This window comes from Gastrolobium bilobum, unplaced genomic scaffold (genome assembly GCF_033153095.1).
Source record: "Gastrolobium bilobum isolate Gb01-03AN ecotype WA unplaced genomic scaffold, APGP_CSIRO_Gbil_v1 utg14664, whole genome shotgun sequence".
NCBI lineage: Eukaryota > Viridiplantae > Streptophyta > Magnoliopsida > Fabales > Fabaceae > Gastrolobium > Gastrolobium bilobum.
The window spans coordinates 39,899-52,345 of record NW_026898796.1 but is presented as its reverse complement, the minus strand read 5'-3'; the positions used below and the strand labels follow the sequence as shown (position 1 = coordinate 52,345).

General features: G+C 36.3%; 3 protein-coding genes across 4 annotated transcripts; 1 reads left to right on the top strand and 2 right to left on the bottom strand.

Annotated features, from left to right (window-relative positions):
* Positions 1-2,107: 2,107 nt before the first annotated feature.
* LOC133284167 (auxin-responsive protein SAUR32-like) lies at positions 2,108-4,896 on the bottom strand. Its single transcript, XM_061481155.1, has 2 exons — positions 4,802-4,896; positions 2,108-2,414 (listed from the first exon to the last, which is right to left on the bottom strand). The coding sequence occupies exons 1-2, from the start codon at positions 4,894-4,896 to the stop codon at positions 2,108-2,110; spliced, it is 402 nt and encodes a 133-aa protein (XP_061337139.1).
* A 3,559-nt stretch (positions 4,897-8,455) lies between these two features.
* On the bottom strand, positions 8,456-11,008 carry LOC133284165 (uncharacterized). Of its 2 annotated transcripts, XR_009747872.1 has the most exons (4): positions 10,645-11,008; positions 10,266-10,552; positions 9,117-9,170; positions 8,456-8,729 (listed from the first exon to the last, which is right to left on the bottom strand). XR_009747872.1 is itself a non-coding variant. In XM_061481153.1 (3 exons), the coding sequence occupies exons 1-2, from the start codon at positions 10,870-10,872 to the stop codon at positions 10,286-10,288; spliced, it is 495 nt and encodes a 164-aa protein (XP_061337137.1). In that variant the 5' UTR covers positions 10,873-11,008; the 3' UTR covers positions 8,456-8,729; positions 10,266-10,285. The 2 variants fall into 2 exon arrangements, 1 of the variants encoding a protein (XP_061337137.1); XM_061481153.1 differs by lacking the exon at positions 9,117-9,170.
* On the top strand, positions 10,974-11,406 carry LOC133284166 (uncharacterized). The gene has a single exon (XM_061481154.1). It carries the CDS (start codon positions 10,974-10,976, stop codon positions 11,340-11,342), a length of 369 nt encoding a protein of 122 aa, XP_061337138.1. The 3' UTR covers positions 11,343-11,406.
* Positions 11,407-12,447: the final 1,041 nt, after the last annotated feature.

The window sequence follows — 12,447 nt, the reverse complement described above, 5'->3', positions numbered from 1 at the left end:
AGCTCAAAGGGTGGGAGTGCCCAAGACCTTATAAACTACACATTAGTTACACATACAACCAATGTGGGACTATATATCTCAACACGCCTCCTCACACAAGAACCCATTGGGCTTGAAGAGTGGAAGATGCAACAGGCACAACCTACCTGTGCTAAGAAAGTCCACAAGAGAAAGTGGGGGGCGGCAAGGCTCTGATACCATGTAAAGAACCTTGGGATACACCACCCCAAAAGCTAGCTCAAAGGGTGGGAGTGCCCAAGGCCTTATAAACCTCACATTAGTTGCCCATACAACCAATGTGAGACTATATTTCTCAACACGTCCCCTCACACGAGAGCCCACTGGGCTTGAAGAGTGGACAACATACAAGCCCACCTACATGTGAAAATTCCACTACAAAGAAAGTGGGAGGCGGTGAGATTTCGAAAGTGATACCATGTTAAGAACCTTGAGATACACCACCCCAAAAGTTAGCTCAAAGGATGGGAGTGCCCAAGGCCTTATAAACCTCACATTAGTTGCCCATACAACCAATGTGGGACTATATTTCTCAACACGCCCCCTCACACGAGAGCACACTGGGCTTGAAGGGTGGACAGCATACAAGCCCACCTACATGTGGAAATTTCACTACAAAGAAAGTGGGAGGCGGTGAGATTTTGAACGTGATACCATGTTAAGAACCTTGAGATACACCACCCCAAAAGCTAGCCGAAGGCCTTATAAACTCCACATTAGTTGCACATACAACCAATGTGAGACTATATATCTCAACACGCCACCTCTCACGAGAGCCCATTGGGCTTGAAGAGTGGAAGATGCAACAGGCACAGGCTACCTGTGCTAAGAAAGTCCACAAGAGAAAGTGGGGGGGCGGCGAGGCTCTGAAACCATGTAAAGAACCAATTCGACCCAAAAACATAAGCTGGTGGGTGAGGGCTTTTTAATGATTATATATATATGAATAGTTATCATTATCTGCAACACTACAATGTGATTGGGGTCTACAGCTAGCAAAACGCTTTCATTATACATATGGGGAGTAGGGGCCTGGGGACAAGTTTGTGACTGCAATATATAGTGCATAACTGCATACATAGATCCGTGTAATATATAGTACAGTGCTTGAAATGATCTATCCTTCTCAGTTGAACATTTTTACTTAATAATAATTATTATATCATCATCATTGATATGTTGTGTAGTTGAGTTGGGTCTCTAGTATCACGCTACGTGGATGATTTTTGGATTGAATTAGTTCTTTATAAACAATCATCATACTCAAACCACGGCTTCAAATAAGTTCATAATAAGGTAGAATAAAAACATAATAAATAGATTGCCTTTATTCCAGGAAGTAAGGAATACCCTTCTTCCTCGAAACTTTTTTGCCAAAAAAATGTTTAAACAAAATAAACATAATATATACTTCTTCATTGTGCCAAAAAAAATGATAGTTTCTACCAGTTAATCTCATGGAAACCTTAAACGGTTTCTTTAAGTATTTAATGTAACTAATTCAGAGGGGAGAATCCGGAATACATCAAAAACATAATAAATAAAAAGTATCTTTCTACAACTGGTGGTAAGGAAAACAAATCTTACAAAGTAAAGAAAGAGAAGAAAAACGACAAAAGGAAACGAAAAAAAATCATGGAGTATTTGTCTAAATTTTCTCCAACATAGATGGAGAAGCATTCCCGAAATATCTTGATATTTTTAGGCAAATTATTCTTGACTATTAATCGACCTGTATCTTTTTTTTATATATATATTAATCGAATTGTATCTAATTATTCATATAATCACAAAAATTTGAGTTGTTAATTATAAGTTAGATAATAGTTAAGATTAAAACACTTGTATGAATTGATCCTGACCCAAAATAAAAATTATTACATAAAAGATAAATTAATTAATTATAAGTAACAATAAATTGACTAAAAAGTATAAGGAATCATCTATGTATCCATCTTGAAGCAGTAGCGAAAGGATTAATTAATTATAGCTAGAAATTAAAACTTCCTAGTAGTTTTCTATCGTAGGAAGTTAGGAACATTAATAATATTCGTATCCCTTTCTGCACCTTAATTTGTTTCTCTCTTTTCTACTCTCTGAGACCATCTAGAATCTTTTGTAATTCTTGAGGTCGACAAGGGACAGCAAGAACTCCCTGTTGTCCGAAACCATACTCTTCCTGAGCTTGGTCGAGTAGTCCCAAGAATGAAGGATCAGTCAAGTAGTTTAACTCAACAATGAACCTTTTGGTTTCTCCATCCTTAGTTGCAAGAACAACAAAATATCCTTCCCTAACATCATCTGGCACCATAGTTGTGGCTTCCACAAGATCTTCATTGAAGTACCTTAGTTCAGGCCTTCTGTGTACAAAGAGTGAAAGACCCTTTTGTATCTTCCTAACAAATGACCTAAGCATATCTTGAAGTCTTTATGCTAATTTCTCCTTCTTGATAGGATAGTAAATTAGTGATCTTGAAAGCTTCTGAATTTTGAGCTTGTGGTCTCTATATGCTGAGTATGGCTATTTATATACTGAGAACATGTTGGAAGGCACACGAAACTGATTTCTTAAAACGTGTCGAAAAGATCATTATCCCTATTAGGGTGGGAAAGGGTTTCCGTGTGATGCTTCATGACTTGTATCATTTATTCACCCTTATTCTGCTTGGAGTTTATCGATACGATCATGCATTAGCAATATGTATTTGACACATTCGCAGGTATCTTTTGATATATGTATGTCAAGCCATGAATCCTATTAAGTAATGACTGGAATGATTTGGAGGCTGTCAATTGGTAATACGAATTAGAAAGGATCATGTTCCGAATGGCCCAATTTCACGCAGCCCAGTGACTTGAGCCCAAGCCTTTACCCTTCCTTCACGTCAGCCCTACCAACCCCCCATACATCCTGCCCCAAGGCGGCTGCACTCCCTAGGAGAGACACATAAATGTCTTACCTTGGGATCTGATTTTCCTAGGAGACCGCCCCAGACACCTTAAATAGTAACCTCCACCGTCATTCACTGACATCGCTGAAGCAGGGGCTGCATCACTGCTATCAAAGCAGTGTCAGCCACCCCCAACTGATCTCAAGGAGGGTTGACCCCCTCTTACCAACCCACGCGGGGTAGGGATCTGATCCTCCTATAAATCCTTCCCCCACACACAAAGAGAGGCATCTTATGTATCGTGATTCTGCCCATAATCCTTGAGTAACATACACACATACCCCCCCCCCCCCCCAATTATCATCTGTTAGCATTCATACTTGGGATAGTGCTTCCTAGCTTGGTCTTAACCTGTGCTAGACGTATAACTCATACAGTGACTCTATCCCTAAAGAGAACATAGTGAGCTTATAGATCCCAACGGTACAGAACACAAGGTTGGAAAGCTTTGAATTGGATTTTATTTAGTCTAATCTCTTAAGCCTCGACACATGGATGGATGGTTAAATTCTCTCGGTTAGATGCTACATGATATTAGTTAAAATTTATTAATTGTTCAATTGTTAAAGGACGTGGATGAGTAGGTTGTCCTTAGATGGGTCACTTAAAATGAATCAAGAAATCGGCCTGACTATTAGGAGTGTGGATTGGTTGAATTGAACCGAATTTTTTAAAAAATCGAATCGAATTAGTTTAAATGGTTCAGTTTGGTTCAAAATCGATTTGGATCGGTTTGAAAACTGCTCGGTTCAGTTCGAAACCGGTTCACGTCGACCTTATTCTGAAAAGAAAAAATAATATTTTTTCTTAAAACAAATAAAGTAATAAAAATCGGTTCGGTTCGATTCGAAAACAGTTCGGTTCTTGAACTGGTTTTAAAAACTGGTTCGGTTCATGAACTAGTTCTTTAAAAATCAGTTAAGTTCATGAACTAATTCTTTAAAAGCTGATTATTTTAAATACAATTTGGTTCAATTCAGCCTTTTGGTTATTTTGCACATAACCGTGACTATTTAATAACTAAAGTGGGGGGACATAAGTTGGAATATGTAAGAACTCGCACCGTTAATTAAGGAAGTTAATTAATTAACTATGTGAAATTAGAAAATAATTCCATGATTGACCCTAATAATTATTATGAGGCTTAAATAAATATAGAAAGTAATTAATAATGCTGAAAGTCACTTTTCTGGCGAAAAGTGCAGATACCGGTTCTGCTACTCGGTATAAATGCGTATCGGTGAAGTATCTCAGAAAATTATAATAAGTGCATGAATATTCCTAGAATAATATATAGGACTTGTAAAACAAGTTTGAAGTCAAAATAATGAGAATTGGTATCGGAACTAATACTGTCAGTGTTAAAATGCGTACCGAAAAAGTGTTGCGAAAAATTAATATAAAAATATAAAAAATCCTAGAAAAATTGCTAGGTTCAGAATCCCAAGTTTGAGATTAAAATGTTGAGCGTAGCAATTAATTTTAATATTGTGTGTTTAATTGTTAAGTGACTATATATATGCATTTTAGCACAAAACCCTAGGCATTCAGTTTTTCCTACGTGACCTTGAGGGTGGCTGACCAGCCTTGTGCACTGTTTCATTTCCTCTTCACCATTTTTGGGAGTTTTGTGACCTTTTCTTCCATTTCTTTTTCTCCTTTGATGAGCAAACACTTGGGTGTGTGATTGGGAGTGGGTGTGAGACCTTGTTCTGAGTTTTGGCCACTGGTTTGTGGGGTTTTGTGGGCTGAGTTGCTGAGTTTTCCTTGGAAAGGCCATTATCATGGCATTTGGTACTTCAAAGTGTGATCTTTAAAGAGAAAGAACCCACCTTGTGTTGTATTTTCGTGATTCCTTAAAGTCAGCATCTTTGAGCCTTGTTGGAGAGCTCCAAGAGCCTTCTTTGTTGCTGAGTTTGGACCCCATTGATATACCTTGAACTTCCCTTCAATTTTTATATGAAAATAGCTTGTTTATGTTATGAAATAAGATAACTTTAATCATTCAAGCTTAGGGTTGTTAATCTAAGGCTAATAAGTGTTAATGAATATATGTTTTGGGTCAAAACCGAACCTTGGGTCATTGAGTGACATTTTTGCTTCGGATTGTGCAGAAAAATTCTACAGAAAACTGTTCTGCCCGCGTGGTAAACGATTACTTTTGGTTGGTAATCGATTACCATGTGCAATAATCGATTACCTTGCTAGTGGTAATCGATTACCATGTGCAGTAATCGATTACCACCTGTGAAAATGACCAAAAACCAGTTTTATGCGTGGGTTAGTCCCCTTTTGGGCATGATGGCCTAAGAAGTTTGTATTACTGTTGGAAAACAATGATACCTTTAATTGAGGGACTTAATGCTTGATAATTATGAACTAGAAAAGATGTAATCGATTAAGGAAATGTTGTCATAATGACATAAACCTTTAAAGTATGGTTATTGATGTTACTTCTGATATAAACAGATTGTGATTGTGTTGTTTGTGGGCCTTGAGCTTGTGCGGACTCTTGGCTTGGATAGTTAGCTTGCAAGGTAAGCTTTCGTGTCCTCGGTTTAGCCATGTTGTGGTTCCACTATACCCCATGGGGGAATGGTTTATATGCATGCTGTGTTACATGCTTTGGATATTTTGAAATGCTTTTGAGCTGATATGTGCAATGACTTATAATATGTATGTGTTGTTTCCACTTAGTCGGTAAGCCTGAGTATGTAGCGTCATACAAGATGGTGAGCCCGTGGGTGGGTGCAAGTAGCGTCTTGCATATTGTGTGGGTAATAGACGTATTCCTTCTTTTCTCTGATCAGTAGAATAGAATTGACACACATGACATGATTATCTGTTGCATTGCACTATTTTGGAAATTTTATTGTTAAACTACTTTTGAACTTATATTGCACATGTAAGTGAGCTTGGGTGGAAGATCCTTGAGAACCTCTTGTCTTACTGAAATTTCTTGTTTAGAGATCTCACCCCACGTTTGGGGGGCGCTTATTTCAGGTTCAAGTAATTTGGGGGGTGATGCCTCTGGCGGCAGGAGGCCGGAGCTTAGTTGATGATTATTGTTGTTTATATGCTGACATGTTTGGATGCTGGATCTATCTGCTGATGTTATGCTTTTAGCTTTATTTTATTATGATGCTGTTGTTGAGACTATGTTGGGCTTGTTGCCTTATTTGTGTGAGCATGGGGTTTGTCCATGCCACTTGATGTTAGTACTTTGGGTTGAGTTGTATAAACTGGTAGTTTATCCGGTCTACGTGTTGTAGTTCCGTGACTAAAGACATATTTATGTTGTTTAATTATTGAGGTATTTTAGTTAGCTGTCTTTTGCAATTTACATACAGGCAATGTTTTATTAATTGATTAAGTAAGCAAGTTGGTAATGATTAATGACGTCATAATTGAAAAGAAAAAGATATTTCGCATTTTTTTAATTAAGCACAGCTTAATACGATGATATGATAACATTACCGGATATATACGGGGTGTTACAGAATACATCTCATGATATAATAAAAGAAAAAAAAGGGAAACATATTTGTCATTTTAAATGACATAAGATTATGTCATTTTAAGAGAGAGATAGACACAAAATAATAATTTTTTTATTTAAAATTTAAATTAGAAAAAAAAACCACTCACTTTCTCTCCCATGATTTTCATTCCTTGTGTCTATCTCTCTCTAAAAATGACATAACTTATGTCATTTAAAATGACAAACATCAAATCCAAAAAATAAAGATAAATATTATAGATATATGGGTAGAACTTTTGTTATATTCACTTTTATATGGTATATATGTATGGCATGTCAATAATAATTGGATTGGTAGCATGGACAACATCTTTACTTGTAATCGTGATGACGTGATCAATTTTTTTTCCTAGACTGAAATTATCCAATTGTTGTGATAATATACAATTTCCTTCCACACCTAATTTTATAAAAGATAACGCACGGGTGCACACGAGTGTCACACTTTATGGTATCAGACGGTCTACTGCTAAACACTTTCGGTATACCTTTAGAGAGTGGGGGCCTGGGGACGAGCATGTGGCTGTATATTTGCAGACGTAGATCATGGAAAGAGTACAGTGTTGGACAAAATCAATATTTCTCTCAAATTAAAGAGCATTTTATTCATGCTTTTTTGAATATAGACAACAGCCAGCTTTTCAAAGCTGTACGTGGACATCAATTTTATAATTTTCTTCTCTTGTTATTGCACGAGCTAAATTTCATATTCGTTGTTCCTTATTTTTGTTCCTTGAGGTCCGAATAACGAAAGCTACAAGTCCATCCTTGTATATTACGTAGTTTTCTTAATCACGCATTTTGCAATCAATGAAATGATACAGAAAACGCGAGCTAGCTACCTGCAGCTTTTGGCTGATCCTCATTTTGAATATTTGAATTAGCGTTTTAGATCGTTGAACATAGAATTATGAATATTATGTAGGGATCTGCAAAATAACCAAAAAACTGAACCGAACCATGAACCGAACCGAACCGAACCGAATCAATCTTAAAATAACCGATTTTTAAAAATCAGTTCATGAACCGAATCGGTTTTTAAAGAACCAGTTCATGAATCAAACCGGTTTTTAGAATCAGTTTAAGAACCGAATCACTTTGAACCGAACCGAACCGAACCGTTTTCAAACCGCACCAAAATGATTTTTATAATTTTATTTTTTAAATTTTAAATTTTTTTTCTTTTCAAAAAAGGGTCGACCCGAATCGGTTCCGAACCGAACCACTTCCGAACTGAACCATTTAAACCAATTCGGTTCAGTTTTTCAAAAAATCTGGTTTGGTTCGACCCATGCACATCCCTAATATTATGTGTGCTTCCGGGCTAAAAGGCGAACTATATTAGCCTTTTATTTTAGATATTTTTTAATTTTTTTTTTAATAATGATTGCCTTTTTTAAAATAACAAACATTTTTTCCTAATACTAAAGAGAATGGTTATATTTACAAATTCTTACAAATTACAGTATATACTATGGGTAATACATATTACTTAAGCATGTACTACCCATAATACATAGTATCGTTTATAAAAGTTTGTCAATTTTGAGTTTTAAATAGGGGAAGGATTCGTTTATAAAATTTTTTAACAAATTTTTACAAAATACTATGTACTCCCGAAAGTACATAGTGTAACCTAATGTACTTTCGGGAGTACATAATATAATTTATAAGAATTTGTAAACAAAAAATTTATAAATATAACCCTCCCCTTATAAATATAACCTATCCCAATACTAAATTCTAAGAGATGATGGGCTCACATGCGTTTAAGAATAATGGGCTTTGCCGCATGCAATGAATGTATATTCAACGAGTCATAATTTTATAGTCTGTATTAGTAGCGTGACACTGTTTGATGTGTAAGTTAAAATTATTCCTGAGTTTCAACCTTACGGATTTTAATTTTTAGCCTGCTTCAGCAACCTCAAGAAAGCGGGTCGATTTGAATCTATTAATTTGCATAAGTTCAACAAGTTTCTTTCCGATCTTATGTTAATCGCAGTAAACCGCGCTACATACAAAAACTACGCTAAAAAATACATTCAGCATAATCATATGCATGCTGCACTCATGGGCCTGTGGCTGGAAAACAGAATTGCTTCCATCTCTCCGTCCTTTGTTCACCTATTATCTTCTATAGTCCTTAAGGATAGCACGGAATTAACAGATCTCCCTTCTGTTTGAAGCCACACACTTCTTTCACCCACTCCGCAGTCCTAAAAATGCAACGTTAATGTTGAAAATTTAATACAAAATCATTAATGTATTCAATATAAACTTTTGAGATAATTAGTTCATAGCATACAATCATGGTCCCTCGGCCCAATAATTTAGAGTTCTATGACCACATAATCAATAGTTTTATCATTTATTATCCCAATTCTTCTAGTACAATATTTATATTAACCCAAGATAGATAGGATTTTATATTATCCACCTCAAGTCCAAAGAACTCTTATGCTAAGGATTGTGTTAAAAATGTTAATATAGAATTATTCATTTATCTTTACATGATAATTTAAATTTTTGAGGTAAGTAATTCATGACACTAAGTCAAATAGTGTAATTCAGCCACAAAAAAAAAACCCTTTTGGTTTCCTCACCCATGATAGCAAGAACAGCAAATCCTTCCATAACATCATCTGGCACCAGTATTGCTGAAATACAGATGTTAAATTAGTTAATTCAGATCATTAAGTTAACTTATTTTGTTTCTCTTTTAACTTATTTTCAATTAACATGTCACACTTTTGTGAGAAAAGGGTCCGGAGCTTGTATCATAAGTTGAGTTGCCACAACAATACAGAACTACAGATAAAATCCAATGGCAAATTTGAAGAGCGAAATATAGATCAGTTAGTTCACAGCTGCTGCTGCTACACACCTATAATTTTCCACAGTTAAGAAAAATAAAAAGGAGGGCCTTGCCATTATGGGATCTGGAGAGTGTCAGATATACACAGCTTTAGGATGAAAATCTGAGAACATAAGCTGAACAGGATCTTGCACTCAATTACACTAATAACCATATGGCAGTAAAGAAAACCAAAGCCAGACACCATTCCACGAACCACACAAATAAATCCCAAGGAACCACGAAGTGAATGTTATACAAATATGATGCAGAAAATAAAGAAATAGAACACACACTATTGAAAGAGAGAATCTTTTTCTTTTAATTAATACTTCATCAAACGTGACACGAGCTTCTTATAAGCCAAAAACTAAAACTGAAATAAAGCAAATTAAGAGACACATTCCACCCAAATAAACACTAACTAAATCACTCATTATACTACCAATAACTGCCCCATTACCTGACCAATAAAAAACTCATTACATGACATTATTAAATTTTTTAACTAACAAAGTAATTAGTAGTATGTACACATTTCTTGAAACAAAGTAATTATCGTATACGTACGATGCATCAAGTTAGTCAGAATATGACCGCAGCAAATGAATCAAATCAATATAGTCCTATTAACTGTAGCTAAATATGCAACACTGGTGTATTACATTACATCCCTTCATAATAGATATCATTTCTAACGCCCTAATATCAGTGGTTTACACCACTACACTACTTGCACTCCTAATGCACTCGTAATCATCATTAACTAGCAGTTCCTTGTGATATAATCTAATCATTAACAAGCTACAACAAACTAATCCATGATTGAGTGAAGCAAACGCAACATTCCAGAGAGAACCACATAATACAAAGCAGTTATGTAACTAGGTTAACTAACATTGATTGATTAACGATCGATCAAATAGTTGGTTTGCGTTGGAAACCAGTGCCAGGGTCATCGTCGCCGGGGAAAACCTCAATCCCCGTGACGACGGCATCGGGAGGACCACGGCGACACCTCTGCTCCATTTCCTGAACCGCATCGGTGCTCCCTGAGAACAGAGCCTCCACGGACCCATCCTTTCGGTTGCGCACCCATCCCTTCAGCCCCAACGACGTCGCATTCTCGATGGTCCAGTTCCTGTACCACACTCCCTGCACCCTCCCCTTTATCACCACCCTCTCCTGCACGCACATTCTCTAACCGTCAAAATACATATACAAATTAATAAAATAATTAAAACATTCGATTTTCCCCCTTTTTTTTTTTTAATTACCGTTTTGGTAGAAGACGAGTTCGTGGAGTCCGAGGAAGCAGCTTGAGGCGAGGTCATGGCGGAGAGAGAACGTCCAAGACGAGTGTAACGGAATTGGAAGATTCTAGAAGTAGCGTGGTTGTTCCGATACGCAAGGAATATAGGTCGTGGCTGAATCAGCGAACGCGAGATTGTAACCGTAGCTGATGCCAATGCCATTCGTATTAGTTGAATTGAAGTTTGAAGCATAGTTCTTTTTTTAATTTTTAAAGAATGGTGGATGGCATTGGACTGGGCCGAGAAAAGCCCAAAGTTAAATTGGGCATTTCTGAGCCCATTGTGGGATTAGGATGTACGGAGGGATGAGGAGGAGGTGTGTTTTGAGGGTGTTTATGTCGGCGAAGCACATGACGGCGAACGTGGTGGTGGACGGGAACGACGGGAGGGTGGTGGCGACTGCGTCAACCGTTGAGCACGCGATCAGGAACGCGTTCGAGTGGGGGAGGAGCTGTAACGAGAAGGCGGCGGCGTCCGTCGGGGAGGTGCTGGCGATGCGGCTGAAGACGGAGGAACCGGGGATCGGAGTCCATTTTGACGTTGAGAAGGAGATCGAGAAGAAAGGGCAGGACAGCGGAGCGAGGGTGTGGGCCCTAGTTAATGCTTTGCGGAACAGAGGCGTCAAGGTTGTCACCCACGGTGATCACAGGATAGATTCGTAAATTCATCTTTGTACTTTTATTGTTTTAACATAAATATTTGTAAACAATTTGTAATGATTTCTAAGAGGACGGTTATATTGATAAATTTGTTTTTTTATAAACATACAAATTATATTATGTTTTTGAAAAGGGCTTTATGGATAAGACATAACATAGTTTGTAAGAGTTTGTAAATAAAAAATTTATATATATTTATATCCAAAAAAAATTATAAATATAACATTCCCCGATTTTTAATTATAGAAAAGATTATACTTATTACCAATTAAGTTTATTATTTCTTAATATAAAATTTTAATTGTTGATTTCTTTCAATTTAACGATTATAATTTATAGGAATAAATAATTAATTAATAAATATCATTCAATAAATTTTAACTGTCACAGAAATTAACGATTAAAATAAAATGATAAGAAATAATAAATTTAATTGTTGGTAACTATAATATTCCTCTTTAATTAATTATGAAATCACAAAATGTGATTTTGTATTTCTACAATATATGCCTTGGTTTTCCCCCCTGAAATTTGTAGGTGTTATAAAAATTATTTAAAAAGCGCATTTTAAATTTTTTTACCTTTCCAATGCAAATTTCCTGAGAAAAGCTTTTCAAATTCACGTTCAATCAAAAAAATCATTTATTTTATAAACTAAGGGAAATTAAATAATTTAGGATATCATTCTTACATTACCGGTTGTTACAATAGTATCTCCTACTAGTAGAATAGACTAAATACAGCTCACGGGTGATGGTCGTCAAGCCATTGAACTTTAAACGAGGGAAAGAAGAACATAAAAAATTTGGGAACCTAATTCCAAACCTTATCCACACAACCTACAAAAGTCAAAAATGAAACAAAACATCGTCGTGATTTTCATATAGAAAAGAATTTAGAATTCAAAGCAAGTTTTGCCCATAAAATAGACAAGCTTTAGCATGCGTAACAAATGGAGATTCAAAGATTGAATTGTAGCCGAAGTTGGACGAAGAATTGAGTGGAGTGCACGTGGTTTTTGACCCAGAACAATGTTGGGCTATATTATAAAAGAATTGCACGCTTTGACCATGGGCTTCATCGGAGATTTTTAACAGAAAGGGTGCCC

Excerpts from the sequence above, each read along its gene's own strand:
- LOC133284167 (XM_061481155.1), bottom strand. The coding sequence starts at position 4,896 with ATGGGGTCCAAACTCAGCAACAAAGAAGGCTCTTGGAGCTCTCCAACA. Across the intron at positions 2,415-4,801 it reads TCACGAAAATACAACACAAG|GAAGATACAAAAGGGTCTTT; the intron begins GTGGGTTCTTTC and ends GTCATTTGTTAG.
- LOC133284165 (XM_061481153.1), bottom strand. The coding sequence starts at position 10,872 with ATGCTTCAAACTTCAATTCAACTAATACGAATGGCATTGGCATCAGCT. Across the intron at positions 10,553-10,644 it reads ACTCGTCTTCTACCAAAACG|GAGAGGGTGGTGATAAAGGG; the intron begins GTAATTAAAAAA and ends ATGTGCGTGCAG.
- LOC133284166 (XM_061481154.1), top strand. The coding sequence starts at position 10,974 with ATGTACGGAGGGATGAGGAGGAGGTGTGTTTTGAGGGTGTTTATGTCG.